Raw genomic sequence first — 17,907 nt, 5'->3', positions numbered from 1 at the left:
AAGGGGACCAGCAGGAGTGGGAGGGGGCCAGGAGAGAGTGATGGCTGGTGAATATGATCAAAATACATTCTACACATACATGAGACTGTCAAAGTGAAGTCCGTGATTGTGTATAATTAGTGCATAGAAAAGTGACGGAACACAGTAAAGGTCAGGGTGCAGCCTCATGGCGCTGCACTTCTCTGCATGCACGAGGCCCCAGGCTCCATCACCAGTGCCATAGGTATGTGTCTGTATGTATGGTCTCTTCCCAAGAGACCAAATCCTTGATAGATTACCGGCGCCTCCTGAGCCTCTCTAACCCGATGCTGGCTTCCAGAGATAGGCGATGGCTAATCGGGGTTGTCAACGTGACAGCATTTGGGAGTCACTGAAACGCAAGCAGCTGGACACACCTGTGACGGATTTTTCTTGGTTGGCTATTTGAAGTGGGAAGACCCACTTAAGTCCAGACCTTTTGAGGTCAGAAGACCCACTCTAAATCTGGGCCACGTCTTCTGGTGGCGGCCCACATAAAAAGACGACGCAGAAGGAGGAAGCTTGTGCTTCCTCTCTGCTTGCCCCCGCTCTCACTGGCAAGCTCATCTGTCCTGAGCCATTCCTTTGCCAGTGTTCAAAATCTTCCTTTTGGGATTCCAATGTGGATTGAAAACTGGCAGCTCCCTAGGACCGCCTTGGGACTCCAGCACCTGGACTGGTGGGATAGTCAGTCTTGTGGACAGAGCAACTACTGGATCCTTGGCCTTTCCAAGGAGGGGTGTGTGTGTGTGTGTGTGTGTGTGTGTGTGTGTGTGTGTGTGTGTGTGTGTGTGTGTGTGTGTGTATTATATCTGTTCTGTTCCTTAGAGAACGCTAATACAGGGGAGGGAGAGATGGCTAATACTGCATGGGTGGATGGGTGGGTCGGACTCTAAACTTGCCATGATCCTGTCACAGCTGCTATAAAAACATGGGAGTAACCCCACCAGCTGCCTCACATGAGACAAAAGACAGTTTCATAGCCTGGCTGAATGTCCTCAAGACAGCCATCCTGCTGTGGGTGCACTGGGTAGTCTGGCTTCCTTCGTCTGGACTAAAGCCTCTCCTGGCTTCTCCTCTGCTGTGTTCTTGTCTCTAGGCACGAGCCAGGGAAACCCTTATTGTTTAACCACTCCACTCTTCCCGAAGCTTCCAGAGTCACCTTCAGGTCCTTTAACCAAGTCAGCCTGGGAGTGAGATTGCCAAAAGCACCCGTGAGTGCGTCACCTGGGAGAACATGCCCTCTCTGGCCTCCATTTCTTCTCATAAAGCAAGTAAAACTGAATCGTCCCCAGTAGGATAAACCACTGATGGAGCCAAGTATGTGTGCTCTCCAGGTTAGTGGATGTGGAAGTTTGCATGCTCCCTGGGCCAGCCGATGTCGCCATCTAGAGGCAATCCAAAGAGCTTCATGCAGCGGGAGGCAGGCTCCTTCCTAATTCCCGACATGCCAACCAATGCTTCATTTTCTTTTTGAGACAGGGTCTCAATTACCGCCTAGGCAGCATGAAACTTACTATGTAGGCCTGGAGGGTCTAGAACTTGCCACCATCGTGTGTTGTGTCTGCACGTCACTAGGCTCCATCACGTGTTGTGTCTGCACGTCACTAGGCTCCATCGTGTGTTGTGTCTGCACGTCACTAGGCTCCATCGTGTGTTGTGTCTGCACGTCACTAGGCTCCATCGTGTGTTGTGTCTGCACGTCACTAGGCTCCACCGTGTATTGTGTCTGCACGTCACTAGGCTCCACCGTGTATTGTGTCTGCACGTCACTAGGCTCCATCATGTGTTGTCTGCACGTCACTAGGCTCCACCGTGTGTTGTGTCTGCACGTCACTAGGCTCTATCATGTGTTGTGTCTGCACGTCACTAGGCTCCACCCATGTGTTGTCTGTAGGCATGTCATGTCACTAAGCACTACAAAGACATTTTCTTGCTCGTGAAGTCTAGAACTCTTCTTGTACATATGGCATGGCCTTGGTGGCATCTTTGACTCAAGGGTAGGCCTCTCCAGAGCCAGGCTGGCATGGTGCCGGACAAGGAACGCAGCTGCTTCCTATCAGCACAATGCCCCTTGTGTTACACTCACTCATTACACCAGATCATAAAAATAAACCTTTAATTGCTCTGGAGTTGGCACAGATGGTATAATTCAAGCTCACATTTGTATTATCAGACTCTGAGATGCCGCGCTAGCTTTGCTTGAAACACAACAGGAACCACAGTGGTTTAAAGTTTAGGAAATTACATTCAGCAGCAGCAGGTTCTGAAGTTATTGGGTAAACAAAGGACAAGGGCTGGAGTAAACAAGAGGAAAAGCTATCAGGAAGTGAACGGCCCACACCAAAGCTCTTCTGTGGTTACTGGAGAATTGTGCTTCCTAGTTTGTTTGCTTGTTTAAGATAGGGTCTCATTTCGCCTTGTCTGGCATCCAGCTCCTGTTCTTTCTGGAGAATTGTGCTTCCTAGTTTGTCTTATTTGTTTGTTTACCTGTTTGTTTGTTCATTCATTCATTCATTTATGATAGGGTCTCATTTTGCCTTGTCTGGCATCCAGCTCCTGTTCTTTCTGCCCATACCTCACCAAAAGCCGGAGTTACAGGCAGGTGCTCCTGTACTCTTGCTACATCATGAACCATCAAGAGCTGCAAAATTCTGGCTTGTAAATACGGTGTGTGTATTGGGGGTGGCTGTAAGTACACCTGGGAAATACTGCCCCAGAAAAGAGAAAGCAAGTGAGGCCTTGTTGAAACCCTGTACCTGAAATAGTTCTGAAGGGCTTCTGTCTCCAAGTGGGGGACAGTCTTTGCTAAAACCAGAAAAGGGTTAGGATTGAGAAGAAATCCTGACACCCACCTTCCATCACTATGGTCCCCAAGGAGAAAGCCCCACATCCCACCTTTTCAGCAAGGTGTCAGAAAAGCCCAAGCACTGTTTACAAGTTTCCCTGGAATTTCAGTGCCACAGAGGAGCTGTGACTAGAGACATCTACGGGCCAGGATAGAAACTGGGAGCAAAAGTCACCCCGTTGCAGAGTAGTGAGTGTTCAGTGGGGACTTGTAGGAACAACTGTAGGGCGTTCTATTAGAGTGGGATGGCAAATGGGAATCCCTCTGATTTTCTCGATTATAGACACCAGCGACCCAGAAGATGCCCCGGGGAAAGGCATTCATGGAGAGGGGTAGGTGCTCCTGGCAGGGTTCAGTTGATCTCAGTTCTTAGCTACTGATTTGGTGTCAGTTCTGGAGTCTCAGAACTGCTCCAATTCAAGCCTAAGCCACTGCTTGAATGGAGCGTCCTAGGCAGAGGTGAAGCACAGGCGGTCTCCATCAACACATGTAATCCTCAGCGCTCTGTACAGGCCACGGCAGAGTGTGCTTGGGAACATGCGGAACACCGAAATGAAAACCTAGGCTGGTGCATAGTTGATCTCTTTAGCTGTCCTGGCCTCACTGTTCTTGCGCCAATGGCACTGAGGCCTTCAGGTCTGTTGTAGTCTTGTCTAGGGCGGGTTTCTTGGAGTAATCGCGCTCTCCAAAAATGGTGCTTCCGATCCGGACGTTTGTAGATCCTACTTCAATCTGTGGGAAAGAAGACAGCACAGAGGAGAGAGCTGCAAACACTTGAAACTTAACAGCAGTCCTCTTGACTCTGATTTCCAAGTGTCGGGACTACAGGAGTGTGCCACGGCACCCAGGTATTATTTACTATCTTAGAAATTCATGTATGTGAGTTGCTAACACAGAACTTTGCTTCAGTTCATAATTCCTGTCACACAGCAAAGGCCCTAGGACTTATGTATGAAATGCCTTTAAAAATCAGTTTTAAATTTCTTTTTTGGTTCTGGGAGAGCAAACTCATGTTATAACACACTCATTAAGCTCTAAATTACACCTCAGCCTTTTCCCAGATTACATGGGGTTTGAAGTATTCAGTTGTAATTTTTATCAATGTTAAAATAGTTGAGTTCCTATGACTGCTCTGTTACTAGGATGAGGCATTTAAAAGACACCCCCCTCCCACAACCTCTTCCAGCCCCCCCACCCCCCTTGCCACTTACAGCATGCTGGAAGTCCCCGGACATGCCCATGCTCAGCTCCACCTGGTCCACAGGAATGCTCAGCTTTTCACACAGCTCCTGCCGCAGGGACAGTAACACCTGACCAAAACATAAGCGTTACCAGTTTATTCTGGTTGTTTCCTATGTCAAAAGATGACCAAATCTGCTGGGCATAGTGGTGCTTGCCTGTAATACTTGGGAATAGGCAGGAGAATCCTGAGTTTAAGACTAGCCTGGGCTACACAGGGTAGTGAATTTGTCTCCAAAACAAAGCAAGCCAAGCCAAACTAAGCCAAAACAAAACAGAAGAAAAGTGAAACCCATCAAAATGAAAACAAAAGGAAAGTCATCAAACCAAATTATTTCTGATGATTCTATTCTTCGTGATTTTGAGGTGTGTCATAATTATCAGAAGTTACTATGTTAGCCACAGTCCCTACTTTCAAGAAAACTACCAGGGCCAGGGGTGTGGCTCAGTGGTAGAATGCTTTCATAGCATGTTCCAGACTCTAGGTTCTACCCCAAGCAGTGGAGAAACAAAACAAACCAACAATAAAAATGCAAGCCGGTTGTGGTGGCGCACGCCGGTAGGATTTGTTGAAGGAAGCGGAGGCAGGTGGATCTCTGTGAGTTCGAGGCCAGCCTGGTCTACAAAGTGAGTCCCAGGAAAGGCGCAAAGCTGCACAGAGAAACCCTGTCTGGAAAAAACAAAAACATGCAAACCATCAGTCACTAGAAAGGAAAGAAAAGCTCACTCTAAAAATTGTTTTAGCCAAGTGAAAACTGAGTTAAAGAAGATGTGTGTGTGTGAGAGCCCGGGCTTCCCTCCCCTTCTCAGAAGATTTCAGAAGAGGCAGACTATGTTCTGAGAGGTCCCTGAAGTACCACACGGCCAGCCCTACAAGCTGCTGGGAGGCTCCTGCAGCCTAGCAGTGCTGGGTCAAACACAGGTGCCGCACATACACTCTCCTGGTGGACCACACCCACAACCCCATGATGCTTCTCTGGCCCAAGAGCATCACCCCGACGACCCCAGTACCTGGAAGTCTGGGTTTGGTCCTTGACTAAGATCATGTCCAAAGCTTCCTATGGTCATGAGCCCCACAAACTCCAGGCTGGGACAATTGGCCTTTATGTGTTCCACCACGGCTATGGTCTCTGAAGGCGGGAGGCCATGTTTACCTTCACAAAAAGAAACAGAAGATGGGTATGCCAACATGTCTTAGCAGCCAGAAGGCTACACTTCCATCCCTTCCTTACAACAGAGGTGACTCTTACCCTAAGCCTAAAGAGTGACTGTGTATGTGAGGCCCTTCATGCCTGCCCCTCTTCCACTCAGGGTCTACGTTTAGACCAGATTCTCTTTACTCCTTCCCCGATTCTACTTTTTATTCTCAGTGCCAGAGACTGAAGCCATGGTTCTTCACACACAGGCTCCTCCCACTAAGCCACACCCACCGGGTTTTAGCTGAGCATGGCTAGGGAAACAGTACAGGAAAAGCATGAGGTGGTTTGAATGAGAATGTCCCCTGTAGGCTCACAAGTTTGAACGCTTCGTCCCCAGTTACTGGCACTGCTTGGCTAGGTCTAGATGTGGCCCTGCGGGAAGTATGTGGGTGCCAGCTGTGACGTTTCAAAGCCACGTATCACTCCTAGCTCTCCCCCTGCTCCACGCTGAGGTTCAAGATGTGAACCCTCAGCTTCTGTCCCAAATGCCATGCTCCCCTGCCTCGGACCTTTTCCCTGGAACATAAACCAAATAAACCCTGCCTTCTGCAAGTAGCCTTGGCCATGGTGCTTTATCACAGAAATAGAAATGGAACTAATATATGTATGTCTTTGTACAGTAGGGGGGGCACACTGAAAAGTCCTAAAAGAGTCTCAGGACTTTTTCCTATACCTGGCATCTTTATGGTTTTATCAATTTGTTACTAGACATGCAAGAAGTAAATTATATATACATAATAAATTTGAGGCTGTCTATCTGCCAAATTTAACTTACTAGTTAAGAATGGTTGGGGGAACTGCCACAGATGGTTACTTGTTATGTAGTTTAAGAACTATTAATAAGCCGGGCAGTGGTGGTGCACGCCTTTAATCCCAGCACTTGGGAGGCAGAGGCAGGCAGATTTCAGTGAGTTCAAGGCCAACCTGGTCTACAGGTAAGTTCCAGGACAGCCAGGACTGTTACACAGAGAAACCCTGTCTCAAAACACCAAAAAAGGAACTATTAATATTGCTTTGCCTTTGCCCCCATTTATTAAATGGAGTCAGCAGGAATTTTCACTGTTATTTAATTAGGGCAAATTACAGCTAATTGTCAAGAAATGTAATAAATACACTCTGAAGTCAACTTTGTATCTATTTATATGTAATGTAGCCAGCCAGGGAGCATTCATATAACATAATAATGGTAACCTCTAAAAATCTATTAAACACTGTGCCAGCCCTAAGACTTTTCATTTCATACAGTAACTGTAAGTATTCTTACTAGTATCAGTCTCTAGAGGAAACTGAGGCAGGGAGGCTAAGTCCCTTTTAAGGTTACATGACTAGAATGGTGAACCTGAGGTCTGAACCCAGGCGACCTGACTCTAGCGCACATCTGGAAAACATGCCTATGCTGAGCTCCTTCATGCCAAGACCTGCTACACGTGAGCACTGAGATGGCTGGAAGCAAACGCCTGGCATCCACTCTTAACAAAAAGCAAGCAAGCCAGATGTCCAGGGCTCTGCATCACCACAATGAATCCTCACCACGCCCGGACACTGGGCTCAGGCCTGGCCACTTACTCTCCTCTCCACTGGTGTTGATCTGGACCATAACCTTGAGTCGGTCAGGAGAACCTTTCTTCTGCCAGGAACTGTTCACCTTGTCTGCCAACTTCACAGAGTCTACCGTTTCCAGCATGAAGAGGTTGGGGACAGCTGTAATGGGAAAGAGGGAAAGTAGCAGTCTCCATTCTCCCTGATGCTGGGGGAAACACGCAATAACCTTTGATCGATAGAGGGAGAAGTACTCCAGGAAAAGAAAGGACGGTTAAATGGTATGATCGGCCAAGAAGACAGGCACGTGAGTTCATTAGATATGAAATTCAAAGGCAGACAAGCCCCATCTCACCGGCAAAGATGGATAAGGGAGACGCTAACACGCCACAATCAGACTGCGGATGTGGGGGGGGGGGGCATTGCAAGAAGCTGGTAATTGAGATTCTGAGTAGCAGGCCTGATCTACTTTGTCTCAGTTCAAACTGGGTGAAAGGGGCCAAACGACAGAGAGAGGCGACCCAAAGGCAAAATGCTAGCCTGGAAGGATAGCATCATGTTCTTAAACTTTCTGGGATGGCTCTTCTCATTTGACAAGGACACCAGAACAGCTCATACTCGATGCTCAGTCAGACAGGGAGGCCATCAAAGCCATCTTCTATGAAGATGGACTATGACTCTTGCCACAGGTAAAGGGCTGTGACGAAACCCACCGGCTTACTTGTCCTGAGCACAGAAATCTTGCATCAGCGGCTAACTACTTTCCCTGCCCCCTGCCCCTCCTTTCTTCCTCTTCCATGATGGACTCTATCCTCTGGAACTACAAGCCAATATAAACTTTCTTCCTTAAATTGCTTTTGTTCTTTGCATTTTATCACAGAAACAGAAAAGTAACTAATACAGGGCCTCACTAGACTTTTTTGTACCGGTTTCCTGAACAGCTGCAATTCTAACTCCAGGCATGGGCTACTATGCCTGATCAGCATTTTTGGTTTTTTTAGACAAGGGTTTCTCTGTGCAGTTTTGGTGCCTGTCCTGGATCTCACTCTGTAGACCAGGCTGGCCTCGAACTCACAGAGATCTGCCTGGCTCTTCCTCCCGAGTGCTGGAATTAAAGGCGTGCGCCACCACCGCCCGGCTATGTCTTTGTAATTTTTAACCACAGTTGAAGAACACAATTATCTACAGAGAGGGAAAATTGAGTGCAGAACAACAAAAGTTTAACCAAGTTTACAAAGTCAACAGTACTGAAGCTTGTGATGCGAACCAATACAAATGGACTTCATGTTCTCTTTATGAAATGAGCTGCTGGGGGGGCTAACCTGGGCTTCTCACACGCTTGAGTGACACTCCAGCAGGACCCCACCACACAGGAATCCTTGTGAAAACCTGAGAGTGCTGATCTATTCATGGTCTGGAAACAGTGGATGTTAGCAATCTTCCAAATATTTTTTTAAAAAACAAATCTGATTAGAAAGACGAATTTAGCCGGGCGGTGGTGGCGCACGCCTTTAATCCCAGCACTCGGGAGGCAGAGCCAGGCGGATCTCTGTGAGTTCGAGGCCAGCCTGGGCTACCAAGTGAGTTCCAGGACAGGCGCAAAGCTACACAGAGAAACCCTGTCTCGAAAAAACCAAAAAAAAAAAAAAGAAAGACGAATTTATTATTCTGTATATCTATGAGCATTATTCAGATTATGAACCTTTGTATATTTTCCTATTTGAAAATTCCTTGTTCTTAGTATTTGCCTTTTCTTATTAAAAAAGGGTGGTGAGGGTGGGGCTGAGGATGTGGCCCAGTTGGTAAGAATGCCATCCCAGGCACCATATAACCCACTGTGGTGGTGCATGCTGGAAATCCCCAGCACTTAAGAAGCAGAGGCAGGAGAATCAGAAACCCCAGGTCATCTTCAGTTATACAAGGAGATTGAGGCCAAACGGGGCTAAACGAGACTCTACCAAAAACACATATTAGACTTCTCAGCCAGCCTTGGCAGTACAGGCTTGTAAAATTCATCTGCTTGGGAGGATAAGGGAAGAGGATCACAAGTTCAGTGCCTACTTGGGCTACAAAATGAGTTCGAATCTAGCCTAAGTAACTTAGTGATACCTGGCCTAACTCAGAATTTAAAAAGGGACTGGGATATAGTTTAGTGGTGGAAAATTGACTAGCCTGAGAGAGGCCCTAGGTTCAGTCTCCAGCACTGGAAGGAGAGAAAGTACAGGAATCAGATTCTATTATTATCATTTTTGTATTATCATCCTACGTGTATGATGTATGTATGGCATGTGTGGAGGTCAGGGGACAGCTTGTGGGAGCTGGTTCTTCCCTGAGGAAACTGGAGGATCAAACACAGAAATGTCTGGCTTGTTCAGAAGGTGCTTTCATTCACTGAGCCATCTGGTCAACCTTCCTCTTTTTTAAAATAGCCCAAGGCAGGAGGGGACTACACATCCCTCAAGCAACCATTTATAAGGATCAAATATCATGGAATAAAAGATCATGATCTCTGAGAGTGGGGAACAAATGAGGTGAGCCCCACAACTGCCCCAGCTTCTATCTTGGGGATTTTCTCCAACAGGGCACTGGGAAGAAGACAGGTAGGATGCAGTGGACTTTGAGCTGTGAGGGTGGCAAGGGCCCAGAGTCCACTCTGCAGATGTGAGTAAGGACAGAGCTGCACTCAGTGAACCGGTGACCTTAATGGGCCCGAGTGTTTGGCTGGGTACTGAAGCCTGCACACATGTGAGGAAGTTCCAGTCAGGAGAAACACGGCCTGAGGTTCACAACGGACATGGAATACAGGTCGGGATAGAGACACTAGTATGTAAAGGACGGCTATTACTCGGTAGTGCAAATGATTCTAAACTCAGCTTTGGCCTGGCTGTACACCAACCGATATTAAGAACAAGACCCAAAGCAAGGTATTGGTGGTACTCAACTTTAATCCCAGTGCTGGGGGGCAGAGGCAGATCTTTGTGTTTGAGGCCAGCCTGGTCTACTGAGAGAGTTTCAGGACAGCCAGAGTTTCATAACAGAGTAAACCCTGTCATAAAAAACCAACCAACCAAATAAAACCCCAAACCCTAAAAGGATCAAATTGTTCCAATAAAATGTAAACTATGCTCCAAAACAAAGCAGAAGAATATTTATAGGAATATAAAAATAGCTAGAACTGAGCAAGATAAAATTCATGTCTGAAATCCAAACAAAATTGTCAGGCATCTTTCTGGGTGTGTTGGTGGCTCATGCCTGCAGTCCCAGCATTCAGGATAAGACAGGAGGATTACCACAGGTCCTACCTAGATCAGGCTGGGTTAGAATCAGATTCTGTCTCAAAAACAAACAAAGACAACCAAACCAGCAATATGAAAAGCAATTTTTCTCAGGACAGTGTATAATGAGAAGTTACATTAAGCTAAAACTGGTCCAAAACAGAAAATGAAAAAAAAGTAGGTCATTTCTCCCATGTATCTAAAGAGACTCAAACTTGTAGCAAAACCAACACCCCTCCCTCATACTACAATGTATCAGATGCCAAACTCTGAGAGCTGACAAACTGGACATTAGGCACAGCCAATGAAATTACTCAGAATGGCAAAGCCAGCTGTTGTTGCTGTTGTGTTTGTCAACCTGACACAAGCCAGGGTCATCTGGGAAGAGAACTTCAACTGAGAAAACGCCTCCTTAAGACTGGCCTCTAGGCAAAAGTCCGTGGGCACTTCTTGACGGATCACTGATGCGGGAAGGCACAGCTCACTGATGTGTGCCACCCCTGGGCAGGAGGTCCTGGGTTGTATAAGACAGCGGGCTGAGAAAGCCACGGGGAGCAAGCCAGGAAGCAACATTCCTCCATGGTATCTGCTTCAGTTCCTGCCTTGACTTCCCTCAGTGATGTGGAAGTGTAAGCCAAATAAACCCTTTCTTCCCAAGTTGCTTTTGGTCATGGTCTTTATTACAGTAGCAAATGCAAACAAGGACCCCAGTCCACACACGTGCAGTGAGCGGGGCCCTGATGGGTGTGGTGCGATTCTGGCTGCCAGGTAGTAGAGCCTTGCCACCTTTTAGTGCTTAATCTTGGGCAAGTTGTTTAACGTCTCTAGCCTTACTTTTCTTACTGTTTCTCTGCCTTTGGGACTAATTCTATAATGGCTCTCATTTTATGCTTTTATTAGCCATAACACCTTGTTGTGTTACTTTTATGGTGGCCTTAGAATTTCTAGTATAAAAACTGAAGATCCAAGATCTGAAACTTCTTGAGCATCAGAGTCAACACATATATTCCATGTTTAAACCTCAGACTACATGCTTATTATACTTAAACAATTAATTCAAGATTCTGGTGGCACATACCTAAAACCCCAGCATTTGGAAGGCATGGCAGGAAGAAGGTGAGCTTAAGGCCATCCTATCCCACACAGCCAGGTCTTGTCTCAACAAAATAAAACAATTCAAGGGTGGGGGTGGGGTGGTGGGTGGCGGCGCACGCCTTTAATCCCAGCACTCGGGAGGCAGAGCCAGGAGGATCTCTGTGGTCTACAGAGCAAGATCCAGGACAGGCACCAAAAACTACATAGAGAAACCCTGTCTCGAAAAACCAAAACCAAAAAAAAAAAAAAAAAAAAAATTAAAAATTAAACAGATTTTTTATTTACTTAAATGTTTAATTTTAAATTTTTTATTTTATTTTAGGCACATGGATGTTTTGCCTGCAGGAAGGTCTGTACACCACCTTCCGAGGAGGCCAGAAGAGGGTGTTGGATCCCCTGAAACTTGAGTTAGAGACGTTGTGAGCTGTCTGCCATGTGGATGCTGGCTAATCAAACCCAGGTCCTCTGGAAGAGCAGCAAGTGCTCTTACCCTCGAGCCATCTCTCCATCCCCTTTAATTTATTTTATTGAGGCAGGCTAGCCTGAAAGTCTCTATGTAGACCAGTGGCCTCTAACACAGATCTACCAGCCTCTGCAGGTAGACTGTGGACTCTGAAATAGTATAGTAAGTAACTGGGAAGGTTAAAGTGTGAAGAAACAATGGCTCCAAATTTTCTTTTTTTTTTTTTTTTTTTTGATTTTGAGACAGGCTTTCTCTGTGTAGCTTTGCGCCTTTCCTGGATCTCGCTCTGTAGACCAGTCTGGCCTTGAACTCACAAAGATCCGGCTGCCTCTGCCTCCGAGTGCTGGGATTAAAGGCGTGTGCCACCACCACCCGCTCATTCTTATTTTTAATTTACTATTTTTTTCGAAGAAATCCCACAACACAAATGGTGAGCTGGGAATGTTCTCAAAGCTGCTTACTCTGAAAGGGGTAGAAGCCATACAGTCACAGAAAAGGAGAAAGCATTATTTAGAGTTTTGTCTTACCTATCAATTTGTTGACATTTTGTTTCTGTAAATGGCCAATGAAGTGCCATTTGATCTCGGGACACGAAGACAGAATCTGAAGAGAAAAAGGGAAACATTTGATACAGATGTCATGGAGGCCCTGTCAGCATCCTTTACTCCTCCGCTCTCCCTCGACCCAGGGACCGCCATCACTTCTTCAGCCAGTTTCCCGATGAGACACAAGGAAACTCAGAGCATCATCTAAGCCTAATACTGTTTCCCTTCCTTGTTCCCATCAACTCACTCTATTTTTCAGATATTACTCATTAGAGACAGAAATGGTTTGTTCTCAAAGCAAGTACTCTACCACTGGTCTGCATCCTATACCCTTGGGTTTATGCTTTCAAATCTCCAAAGATTCAGCTAGCTCCAAAAATCACTATTCACAAACAGCCACAAAAGAGAACATTAAAGTCTGAACAAAGACAGAAAAGGTAGCTGAGAATTATTTGGGGCTCAAGTGAAATGTGGACAGTTCCCATGCCTAGCCCAGCTTTCCGCTCTCAAAGTCCATCACCAACGTGGGTCTAACTTTCAGCTAAGAGCTAAGACTTCTATGGGAAACCAACACTTCCCGGGTCTACGCACCTTAGGGTTGGATGCCTTTTCTAGTAGTTCCTGAACCTAAGGAGTAAGAACAGAATGCGTCAGAAACCTGGTAGTCAAACTCTTCCAAAGGCTCTTTGTAAGAGGTTATCTTACATAGTTCTCTCCAAAAGTGCGCTGGCCATGACCATAGGCTTCAATCACCATGTCTGCAGGTTTCGTTTTGCTGACCGCTACTAGCCGGGGTTGGATGGCTGGGAGATCCTGCCAAGAAAGAGCCACATGAGTGAATGGGTGAAAATATTGCTCCAATAAGATACACCTTGTAGTGCCGGGTGGTGGTGGAGGCGCACTTCTTTAATTCCAGCACTCAGGAGGCAGAGGCAGGTGGATCTCTGTGAGTTCAAGGCCAGTCTGGGATACAAAGTGAGTTCCAGGACAGCCAGGACTGTTATGCAGAGAAACCCTGTCTAGAAAAACAAACAAAAACAAAACGAAACAAAAAGATACACTTGGTAAGATCCATTCTCCCCATTCTTTTGTGATATTGGATATAGATAGAACCTGGGATTTTGGGAACACCAAGCAAGTGTTTTTCACCACAGAGCTACAACCCTGCCTGAAGACTGCCTTATGAACAAGTGTTCCAGAGGATTCTCACGAAAAAACAGTGCTGGAGGTTTAAGGATCTGAGGCAGAAAAGGTGGCTCAGTGGGTGGCATGAGTGCCCGAGTGTAGACCCCAACCTCCATATAAAGGGTAGCTGTGGAGCTGAGTTGTATCTCCAGCTCCCCAAACATACAAACAAAAGAAAAAAACAAACCCATCAGAATCAGTTCATTTTTGTTTGTTTGTTTTTCGAGACAGGGTTTCTCCGTGTAGTTTTGTTGCCTGTCCTGGATCTCACTCTGTGGACCAGGCTGGCCTCGAACTCACAGAGATCCACCGGGCTCTACCTCCCAGTGCTGGGATTAAAGGCGTGTGCCACCACCGCCCCAGCCAGAATCAGTTCATTAAGGGAAGGCAGCAGCCTATTGAGCAGAGAGGTCACTTCTGGGTTGTCACACCACAAGTAAAGAGTTTAGAAATTCATTTTGGGCCTGATGTAATTATTAATAACGCTCCCATTCACTCTGAAAGGAGCTCGATTGGGATAAAAACAATGTATTGTTCAGTCTATGACTCAACCAACCAATGGCGGCGCTGACAACGGGCACACCGACAATTCTGTACTCAGCATTAGAGTCATCCACACTCTTACCCACGTCTGTCACATAAAATGCAGGGATTCCCTGCTTCCAGCTGCAGCCGGATCCTCCCGGAGCTGTCTGCGTGTACCCCACCATTTCTGGGGCTTTCACAGAACCACCACATCAATTACCACACAGTGGCCTGTTACTTCCTTCTGGGGGACCGTGTGATGAGTGTCTCACGGACTGTGTTTCCTAGCCTCACGTTGATGAACCGAGGGCTGGAGAAGTTAACGGGACTTGCTCAAGGTACCATCTAGACATCAGTTTAAGAAAAGACTGTGTCTTCAGGCATCATTTTGAAATCTGAGACCATAAACACTAGACCGGGGAGGGCTTTTATTTTCTCTCCTGTCTCACCACACAGCATAGCTTAATTTGCATGGAGAAAAGCAGACACTGACCCTGGTCTCCTAAGTCCAAAAGGGGATAAAACAACCAATACCAAAATTGAAAATGCTTGTGACTGGACACCTGACAGCTCCCCCCTACTCTGTGGAGGTCAGAGTAAAACCTTGTCGGTTCTCTCGCACCTTGTCCAAGGGCCGCCGCCGCCCCCACGCACGTGATCGTGGGTGAATGTGGCCCTCCGAGGGGCCCTAGTACCGTGGCGACGGGAAACGGCACATGGAAGAGAGACACCTGGGCACGAGTCCCTTTCCCTAAGTGAGCACCTTCTTTCCCTCCAACCAAGCCAACCTCCAGGAGGCCCCGAGCTTCAAGGCCAGGCCGCTGGGGAAACCTCGCCAGCCCCGCCAGCCCCAGCTCCTCCGGCAGGGAGCCCCTTCTGCGTCACGGTGACACCTGATCCCACGCCGGTGTCTCCCCCCGCCCCATCTCCGCCCGCCCCAGCCCCCCGCAGCCCGTCCTCACCCGCGGCCGCCGTGCCACACTCTGCTGGACGCGCTCCTTCACGGCCCGCAGCGCCAACCCGACTCCCAGCTCCGTCGACATGCTGTCGGCTCTCCACATTCCCCGGAGGATGCCCCGGGGAGTACCCGCGACCCGCGGAGAGTAACTTCCGGTCCCGCCCCCTCCCCCCGCCAGGCCCAATCACTGCTCAGCATCCAGCCCCCGCCCCCCAATGGAGGCTGGCGGCAGAGGCTGGCGCCATCTTGGGGAAGTCCGAGGCTATCCCGGCTGAGATCCCGAGCGCCGAGCTAGTCCCGAGCCCGATTATAAACAAACTTTTTTTTTTTTTAAGCATTCTTAATTTTTATTTTATGCGTATTGACTGTTTTGCCTTCATACGTATGTCCATCATGGTGTACGAGAGTATTGGAGTATCTCCTGGGCTTGGAGTTAAAGCTGGTTGGGAGCCATCATGTGGGTGGCTGGGAACTGAAGGCGGGGTCCTTTGCAACAGGTGCTCTTAACCACTGATCCATCTCTCTAGCCCCCACTTTTTTTGTTTGTTTTTCGAGAGAGGGGTTCTCTGTGTAGCTTTGGAGCCTGTCCTGGAACTCACTCTGTAGCCCAGGCTGGCCTCGAACTCACAGAGATCCACCTGGCTCTGCCTCCCGAGTGCTGGGATTAAAGGCGTGCGCCACCACCGCCCGGCAGCAATTACGTTTTTAAGAAGAGAAAGTTCGCCGGGCGGTGGTGGCACACGCCTTTAATCCCAGCACTCGGACCGGGCGGTGGTGGCGCACGCCTTTAATCCCAGCACTCGGGAGGCAGAGCCAGGTGGATCTCTGTGAGTTCGAGGCCAGCCTGGGCTACAGAGCTAGTCGAGGACAGACTCCAAAGCTACAGAGAAACCCTGTCTCGAAAAACCACACACACACACAAAAAAGAGAGTTCTGTACAGTGAGAACACTGGAATTTATAACATACGAAAGTCTTGAATCTGAGCAGAGGTGGTTCAGGCAGCATTCGTAGTGTATGGTGTGACTGCTATGTAGTACAAAGTGAACATTGTGTATTCTTCAGGCAGCATTCACAGTGTATGGTGTGACTGCTACGTAGTACAAAGTACACATTGTGTGTTCACAACCAGTGCTGCAGTGAAGTTGCAAAGCACCACATGAGCAAGCACAAATTAATTACAAATCTGACTTTGCATTAATTTTTGGTTGTGTGTTTAGAAGCCTTCCTGGCACCAGGGTGGTATGGCCATAGAACCTCACAAATGAGACTGGACTGGCAGGTCACTGAGCCCTTGGGATTCTAGTGTCTCTACCTTTTCAGCAATGGGATTACAAGTGCACACTATCATGTCTTGCAGTTTTATATGGGTTCCGAGGCTTGAATTCAGGTCCTCATCTTTGTGAGGCAAGTACTTTACTGAGCTCTCTCTAGCTTCAAAATAAGTTTCTTTTGAAGTTATAAATGCTAGGCACTGTGCTAAAAATAGTTCCTATGTATCTTAGTTTGGGTTTTTGTTGCTGTGAAGAGATACTATGCCCATGGCAACTCTTATAAAGGAAAACATTTGATTGGGTTTAACTCACAGTTCAAAGGTTTAGTCCTTTGTCATCATGTCAGGAAGCATGGCAGCATGCAGGCAGACATGGTGCTGGAGAGGTAGCTGAGAGTCCTACATCCAGATCTGCAGGCAGCAGGAAGAGAGAATGACACTGGGCTTGGTTTGAGCTTCCAAAACTTCAAAGTCTTCCCCTAGAGACATACTTCCTCCAACAAGGCCACTCCCTATGAGCCTATGGGAACCATTTTCATTCAAACCACCACACTATGCATCTCATATAGTTTACTCAATCCATTTTATACACAGATGCTGAGGCTTAGCGAGGTTAAAACACTAATTCAAGTTGAACACAGTTGTGTGTACTGTGTGCATATTCTCCCCAGTACTTGGGAGAGGCAGAAAGTCTGTAGTTGGACTTTCTTTGGACTGCCAGCTCCCAAATGACATGGAGACTTTTTTTTTTTTTTTTTTTTTTTTTTTTTTTTTTGGTTTTTTGAGACAGGGTTTCTCTGTGTAGCTTTGTGCCTTTTCTGGAACTCACTCTGTAGAGCAGGCTGGCCTTGAACTCACAGAGATCCGCCTGCCTCTGCCTCCCAGTGCTGGGATTAAAGGTGTGTGCTGCCCCCACCACCCAGTGCAGAGACTTCTTATTATGAAAGCTTGGCCTATAGCTTAGGATTGTTCCCAACTAGCTCTTAAAACTTAACCTGTTTACATTAATCTGCATCTGCCACATGGCTTGTTACCTCTCCTCCATATTGTACATTCCACTTCCTCTGTGTCTGGCTGGTGAATTCCCTGTGCCTCAGATTCTCCCCAGCGTTCCTCTCTCCCCCCCAGAAGTCCCACCAATCCTCTTCTGCCTAGCTATTGGCCATTCAACTCTTCATTAAACCAATAAGAAAGTACCTTGGCAAAGCCACACCTTCATAGTGTACAAAAAGATTATCCCACGAAGGCCATGAACTAAAGGTCAGTTTGGGTTGCTACATAGTGAGTTTAAGATCAGAAGTGAACTACCGTGAGAATTTAGTAAACTTACAGAGACACATAAATTAAAAAATCTTAAAAAAAAGTCTAAGGGCTGGGGTTGGAGTTTATTGGCCGAGTGCACTTGCCTAGCACGCACAAAGCTTTGGGTAGAATCAGAAAGTAAGCTCAAAACCACATATCTACAAGTGATAAGGGCGTGGATCTTGGCAATCCAATTCCAGATAACTATATTCTTAAGTTGTAAATTCATATTATTTGTGTATCATGTTCTCAAACCAACACCAAGATTAGGGAACACCATTAAAAAACCCAAGGAAGCAGGGCTTTGGTGGCTCATGCCTGTAATCCTACCACTTGGGAAGGTTAGGCAGGATTACTTTGAGTTTGAGGTCAGTCTGGCCTATAGTGAAACCCTGTCCCCAAACACTAAAAAATACAAAATCCCTGAGCAAGCCTAACTGGTGTT

At 47.1% G+C, this 17,907-nt stretch overlaps 1 protein-coding gene across 1 annotated transcript; it reads right to left on the bottom strand.

Moving 5' to 3' along the window:
* Window positions 1-2,120: 2,120 nt before the first annotated feature.
* Window positions 2,121-15,087, bottom strand: Plpbp (pyridoxal phosphate binding protein). The gene is given in 9 exon segments (XM_052751923.1): window positions 2,121-3,598; window positions 4,078-4,176; window positions 5,117-5,259; window positions 6,871-7,005; window positions 12,204-12,279; window positions 12,813-12,848; window positions 12,927-13,034; window positions 14,894-15,054; window positions 15,057-15,087. Coding segments are annotated over 9 exon segments (921 nt in total). The 3' UTR covers window positions 2,121-3,466.
* Window positions 15,088-17,907: the final 2,820 nt, after the last annotated feature.

This window comes from Peromyscus californicus, unplaced genomic scaffold, assembly GCF_007827085.1.
Source record: "Peromyscus californicus insignis strain IS unplaced genomic scaffold, ASM782708v3 Scaffold_23__1_contigs__length_62951481, whole genome shotgun sequence".
Lineage (NCBI taxonomy): Eukaryota > Metazoa > Chordata > Mammalia > Rodentia > Cricetidae > Peromyscus > Peromyscus californicus.
The sequence above is the reverse complement of the archived record's forward strand: the minus strand, read 5'-3'. Positions and strand labels throughout refer to the sequence as shown.